Source organism: Callorhinus ursinus, unplaced genomic scaffold (assembly GCF_003265705.2).
Source record: "Callorhinus ursinus isolate GAN/ISIS: 27379988/994484 unplaced genomic scaffold, GSC_fseal_2.0 scaffold4, whole genome shotgun sequence".
Taxonomy (NCBI): Eukaryota; Metazoa; Chordata; class Mammalia; order Carnivora; family Otariidae; genus Callorhinus; species Callorhinus ursinus.
The window spans coordinates 40,881,069-40,888,426 of record NW_027397066.1 but is presented as its reverse complement, the minus strand read 5'-3'; the positions used below and the strand labels follow the sequence as shown (position 1 = coordinate 40,888,426).

Below are 7,358 nucleotides of genomic sequence, written 5' to 3'. Positions count from 1 at the left end.
GGGGGGTGGGAGGGATGGGGTGGCTGGTGATAGACATTGGGTAGGGTTTGTGCTATGGTGAGTGCTGTGAATTGTGCAAGACTGTTGAATCACAGATCTGTACTTCTGAAACAAATAATGCAATATATGTTAAGAAAAAAAAAGAAGAAGAAGATAGCAGGAGGGGAAGAATGAAGGGCAGTAAGTCGGAGGGGGAGATGAACCATGAGAGACGATGGATTCTGAAAAACAAACTGAGATTTCTAGAGGGGGGGGTGGGGGGATGGGTTAGCCTGGTGATGGGTATTAAAGAGGGCACGTTCTGCGTGGAGCACTGGGTGTTATGCACATACAATGAATCATGGAACACTACATCAAAAACTAATGATGTAATGTATGGTGATTAACATAACAATAAAAAATTTTAAAAAATATATATATATATATATGAGAAGAGAATTTACTCTAGTAAAATCCGAAAAGAACAATATATGGATCTGCTGGAAAACAATCAACTCTCTGGTTTATTGTAAGATATATCGATGGATCCTACAACTGTTAGAGATACAAAGAAAGATTATTCAATCATAAAGATGACAGTGTCGGTTTATTTCTCTCAAGAATTCCTAAAATTGGAATATGGACATGTAAAAAAGATGATGATGGTCTTATATTTCTTTTATGTGTCTTCAACCACAACAAATGGTGTTATTTTAGGGTTTTACTCTCATTTCTAAACTTTTACCCATTTATTTTTTTATACCCAGCCTAGTTTTAAATTAGAAAAAATAACATGAGATAATAAGTAGCAAACAATAAAAGGCACAGTTGTAATAAGAGCCCCTAAAAGTATAAGGGTCATTTCTAGTGACGACGGGCCACTGACAGTCACTGCTTGCCCTTCCAGATCCTGCCTTCACCCTCCTCTTTTTCCTGGGACACTGACTTCAAGGGAATTTATCAGTTGGGCTCCTTTGCCACCTGATTTCTGGCTGTTTGGGCCAATGACCATCCCTGGCAAGGGACTGAAGGGCAAAAAGAGAAAGATGTTGATAAAATTGCTCCAGGCTCCCTCCCTGCAGGGCCTTGGCTTTGTGGTGGTTACAGCCCTCCACCCAGAGCCCCAGCTCCTGCCAGCAGCCTGCTCCTAGAGCTGCAAGCTCCTTCCATGTTCCACCCACTGCTGTCTCTCATTTCTTCTCCAGGCCCAGGCTGGAAGGGCTTGCTAGTACCCAGATAAAATAGCTAGCCCTGGCCACAGCTAGCCCCAGAACATTCCACCATAGCTTGTTGGTTTCCCTTAACTCTCCCCAGATCTTCATTAATTTCCCACAGTGACCTTACTTAAGGGTTAAGAGGGCTGACTGATACAGAAGGAAGCATGCCAGAAGAGAGGCAGTGAAGAAAACCAACCAGACATACACAAAACATAGTTCCAAGCTTCTTAGCAGTCAAGTCAAAAAGTAGAGCATGATGGATTACATGGCTCTCCTTGTTATAAAAGGAGAAAGCCTATCAGGTAGCAGAAGATATTTTTCTTTACTCTGAGCTCTGAGAGAATTTTTCACATGCACCTTTACACAACGGAAGATTTCTTAGGGTTCCTTTGTCCCGCTGCTCTCGTGGCGCTTTGCACCTCACATAGGAAGAAAATGATGAGCATCAGGGTCAAATTAAGAAGTGGTGCAAGAATGAGAAAGACTCAGCCCCAGGAGAGAAGGTCACTCTGTCTCACCAAGGTGATAATCATGCTGGTGGGGTAACCAGACTGCCAAGAACTTTGTCGTGTTCACTGTGGTATCTTCTAGAATAGTGCCTCCTGGCACTTAGAAGATTCCCAATAAATAATTATTGAATAAAACAATGGAAGACAATTATCATATGGTTTCACTTATTTGTGGAACATAAGGAATAGCAGGGAGGACATTAGGAGAAGGAAGGGAAAAATGAGGGGAGGGGAATCGGAGGGGGAGAAGAACTATGAGAGACTGTGGACTCTGAGAAACAGACTGAGGGTCTTAGAGGGGAGGGGGTGGGGGATGGGTTAGCCCGGTGATGGGTATTGAGGAGGGCACGTACTGCATGGAGCACTGGGTGTTATGCACAAACAATGAATCATGGAACACTACATCAAAAACTAATGTTGTACTGTATGGTGACCAACATAACATAATAAAAAAAATTATAATTAAAATCTTTGTAGGACCACATTTTGGCCTTTATACATTATAAATTTATACATTATAGTTTCTAAATGCCACTTTTTCCTTAGGGAGGAAACATGATGTTGGGCAACATGGTTCTCATTGGTGTGATCTGAGGATCTGTGTCAAATACTGTGGCCTGGGTCTCATGCCAAGTAATTCTGATTTCAGTGGTCTGGGGTTCAGCCAGGGCATTAGGATATTTTTCAGCTCTATCCAGATGATTCTGACGTGCAAGCCCATTGAGAACACGGTTGCATAAAATGTTCTGAAATTGGGGTCAAGAAACCTGGGTCCAGGCTTCAATCCATTAATGACAAACAAAATTCAAAGTTGTCCCATGTGTCAAATGAAGATAAAAAAAAAAAAAAAATATCTGCCCTGAATACCTCACAGGCTTATTGTGTGAAAAAGTAAAATTGTATCTGTAAAAGCTCTTTGTAAATTCTATGCAGATATCACCACCATCATTGATACGGAACATGAAATATGTTACCACATAAACATTAGTAACATATAAACCTGATCATACGGTTAACTATTTTTCCTCAGGTCATATTTTAAGGTCCCACAAAGTCTGTTTGACAGTGAAAACTTTCTTGAGATAGCACTAGAAGTCCATAAACCATTATCCCCCGAGTTAAACAAAACACATCATATTCGGCAATAAGACTGATAGCTCAAAGTAGAGGGAAAAAATTTTTCTCTAAAACTTGATGATCTTGTAAAAAGACATGCCCAGATTGTGAGTTTCCATGGTCATTTGGCCACACATGAGTTCACTCTCAAGCTATGTCATGTTGGAAACTCCAGCTGTGCCCAGGGTGGACGGGCTTGACCCCAGCATTATTCCATTCTCTAGCAGGTATGTATCCCACGTGGTGATCATTATCTGGGGTTCTTAGCATTTTAGAATCCTCCTGTCTCCTGACTCCCTTCCATTGTTTATTCACCCCTCAATGTGTGTGATCATGGGAGATTAAGTTCCCTTTCCTTACTGAAAACCCCAGTAGATATTTACAAGAATTCAGTCCACAAAGTTGGTGTTCCATGTTTTACAAGTATAATTCTATTTAAATCTAGTGGGACAATTTGAAACTTTCTTTGGACTATAACAAATAGTAGAATTCCAATGATAACGTTTTTATAAAACTATAATGGTCTTACATTCTGTTTGAAAAATCTGTTTTCCTAATGAAGTATTTAATGTGTACTAGACCTTATTTAATTTCTATATAATTTTCCAGGATCGGGAGTGGGGGAGTGGGGAGAGAAAAATCTATAGCTTTTTATCAACCTAAACTTTTCTTTAAATTTCCTTAATCATGCAAATCTCATGTTGGCTCATCATCACACGGTCATTTCCTAGAGCAAAAACATCTTCCTTATAAATCTAGAAGCTTTGTCAATCATGTCTGAAGTCCTCAGGAAAATCCATTCTTGTTCATGCCATGATTTAATTAGACCACACACCTTTGGCATCTCTTCAAGCTTACTCTAGGCCCAAATGTCAACTTATGAACTCTGATACTGCTGTGAAATGCTGAATTGGGACAGTGCCAATCTCTAAGGGGCCATAGAATTGTGAGCATGAGGAAGGGGGAATACGAAAGAGGTCACTTTACCTGAAGAATTTGCCTGAAAAGACACAACTAAATATTATGTAGATGGGAAGCAGAACAGAATACTCATAAATTTAAAAAATATAAGCAAATGTGTTTGGAAGTGAAGAGATCAGATATAAAGCAAGATAGGGTAGAGGAAATTCAGAGAGACATTGACACATTTTTTAAAACATACATTGGAATGCCTTGCTTCCTTGATAGCATTTATCTCATATGCTCCACTGATCTTATATGTTCAGCTTGGCAGCTCAACAATTAGATGGCAAATTACATGGTTTTGGCATATAAGACCATGCCCATATAAAATCCGTCCTTTTAAAGTATACAAGTCAGAGGTTTTTAGTATATTCACAGAATTCTACAACCATCATCATTACCTAATTAATAACATTTTCATCACTCCCAAAAGAAACCCAGACCCATTAGCAGTCACTACCCCTTCTCCCCTTTCCCCAAGCCCTAGCCATCACTAATCTACTTTCCATCCTTAAGGATTTGCTGGTCTTGGACATTTTATATAAATTAAGTCATATAATACGTAGTCTTTTGTGCCTGGCTTCTTTAATTTAGCATCATGTTTTTAAGCTTCATCCAAGTTGTAGCATGGATCAGTATTTCATTCCTTTTTATTGCCAAATAATATTACATTATATAGATACTCCACATTTTCTATATCTATTCATCAGTCGATGTACATTTGGGCTGTTTCTTCTCTGGGGCTACTATGAATAATGCTGCTATGAACATTCATGTACAAGTTTTGTTTAGACACAGTTCTATTTCTCTTGAGTATATACCTAGGTACAGATTTGCTGGATAACATAGGAACTCTATGGTTAACATTTTTTTTTTAAGATTTTATTTATTTGAGAGAGAGAGAATGAGAGAGAGAGAGCACAAGAGGGAAGAGGGTCAGAGGGAGAAGCAGACTCCCCGCCGAGCAGGGAGCCCGATGCGGGACTCGATCCCGGGACTCCAGGATCATGACCTGAGCCGAAGGCAGTCGCTTAACCAACTGAGCCACCCAGGCGCCCTGTACTACAGTTAAAAAGTGTGTTCTCCCCCCTCATTGTAAATTCAGAATATACAATGCAAACTGGCCTTTCAACTACATGTGCTATCGTTCTCATGTTATAAATGAAAATGTTCAAGTTAGGTATTGGGCCAAGTCCTCTAAGTGCTGGTGCTCTCTTTCACACTTTCTGAGGGGAGTTGGCAGAGGGTCTCAGGCCCTCATACCCTTACTCCTAGAATCTGTTAGGTGGATTTCTTATATACAGGTAAGGAGGTAGGGGTGCTAAAGCATTTACACCCAGACCAGAAGAGAAAAGCACTTGTTAGCATTTAATGAACGCCCTCAAATGTGGCTTCAAGCTACTAGAACACAGGCGCCCCCGACACCCTTAATCTTCTCCTCTGCTCTTCTACTGAAGAATTTGGCCTTCACGATGACAGGCTGTTTTGGGAGTTTTCCCTTTCCCAAAACTTTGTAGTAGCCCGATCGCACCACATCAATGATAGGAGCAGCTCCAGTCTTGTTTTTGGCAGCATTTACCCATGTCTGCTCACTGACCAAGGTCCACAGTTTATCAAGGTTGACAGTTGGGCAGAAGCTCTGGTTCCTCTTTAAGTGGTAATGTCTCATACCAACTTTTCCAAAGTATCCTGGGTGATATTTGTCGAAGTTGATCCTGTGGTGATGCATGCCACCAGCATTACCCCGGCCTCCTGGGTGCTTCCGGTGCTTGCCGATGCGGCCGTGGCCGTGGCTCACGTGGCCCCGAAGTTTCCGGGTCTTCCTCAGTCTGGATGGCATGTCGGCAGCTCAGACGGAAAAAAAGCTATGTTTAACATTTTGAGGAAGGAACTACCAAACTGCTTTTCAAAGTGGCTACCCCATTTTATAATCCCACCAGCAATGCATGAGGGTTTCGATTTCTCCAAATCCTCACTAACTCTTGCTCTTGTCTATGTTTTTGTTTTAGCTATCCTCTGGGTATGAAGGACTACCTCATTGTGGTTTTTGATTCGCATTTCCCTAATGACTAATGATGTTGAGCATCTTTTCATGTATTAGTTAGCTATTCATATATCTTCATTGGAGAAATGTCTATTCATATCTTTAGCCCATTCTAAAACTTTGTTTTGTTTAGTTATTATTGAGTTGACAAGTCCCTTATTAGATCATGATTTGCAACCATTTTCTTCCATTCTGTGGGTTGTCTTCACTTTCTTAATGGTGTTCTTCGAAATACAAAGGTTTTCCAAATTTTAATTAAGTTCAATTTATTTATTTATTTTTCCTTGTGCTGTTTTGTGCTTTTTAGTGTCATATCTAAGAAACCATGGGTTAACCATGAGTCATCAATATGTCACTCCTCTGTTTTCTTCTAAGAGTTTCATAGTTTTCACTCTTACATGTATGTCTATTGTCTCGAGTTAATTTTTGCCTATATTATTAGATAGGGGTCCAACTTCATTCTTTTGAATCCAGTTTCTTTACCCATTCTAAAATTTCTGCATTGGATTGGAGTGTTCAAAAAATTTCCATGTAATGTAATTACTGATAAGGCAGGATTTAAGTCTCTGATTTTGCTATATGTTGTCGATATGTTGTTTTTCTTTTTGTTGTTGTTGTTCCTTTATCCCTTTTAAGCTGCCTTCTTTGTGGTTAAATAAATATTTTCTATTATACTGTTTTAATTTCCTTGTTTATTTTCCTATATCTATATTTTTAGTTTTTTCCTTATTGGTTGTCCTGAAGATTAAAATTAACACTTTAGCTTTTAAAATATCTTACTTTGGGTTAGAACCAACAATTTCACTGATACACAAAAACTTTGCTCCAATATAGCTCCAATATCCTTTGTGATAGTATTGCCATACAAATTACATATTTATACAAGTCCATCAACACAGATTGATAGTTATCGCTTTATGCAGTTGTCTTGTAAATCAAATAAGAAAAGAAAAGGATTTAAACAAAAATGCATCTGTACTGTCTTTTATATTCATCAATGTAGTTACTTTTACTAGTGCTCTTTATTTCCTCAAGTGGCTTTGAGTTACTGTGTAGTACCCTTTTGTTTTAGCTTAAAAGATTCCCTTTAGTACTTCTTGTAAGGCAGGTCTGATATAAATGAATTCTCTCAGTTTTGCCTATTTATTCATTTTTTTAAAGATTTTATTTATTTCTTTGACAGAGAGCGACACAGTGAGAGAGGGAACACAAGCAGGGGGAGTGGGAGAGGGAGAAGCAGGCTTCCTGCGGAGCAGGGAGCCCGATGTGGGGCTCAACCCCAGGACCCTGGGATCATGACCTGAGCCAAAGGCAGACACTTAACAGCTAAGCTACCCGGTCACCCCTGCCTATTTTTTTTAGAAGAGTTTCACACTTACAGAAAATTTGAGAGGGTAGTACAGATTTCTCATATAAGTCAGACACAAGTTTTCTCTATTATTAATATCTTACTTTACTAAGGTCCCTTCATTACAATTAACAAACCAGTATTGATACATTATTAACAAAATTGCATAATTTATTCAGATT

At 39.2% G+C, this 7,358-nt stretch overlaps 1 protein-coding gene across 1 annotated transcript; it reads right to left on the bottom strand.

Moving 5' to 3' along the window:
* Window positions 1–5,151: 5,151 nt before the first annotated feature.
* On the bottom strand, window positions 5,152–5,643 carry LOC112836029 (large ribosomal subunit protein uL15-like). The gene has a single exon (XM_073891657.1). The coding sequence runs from the start codon at window positions 5,622–5,624 to the stop codon at window positions 5,178–5,180; it is 447 nt and encodes a 148-aa protein (XP_073747758.1). The 5' UTR covers window positions 5,625–5,643; the 3' UTR covers window positions 5,152–5,177.
* Window positions 5,644–7,358: the final 1,715 nt, after the last annotated feature.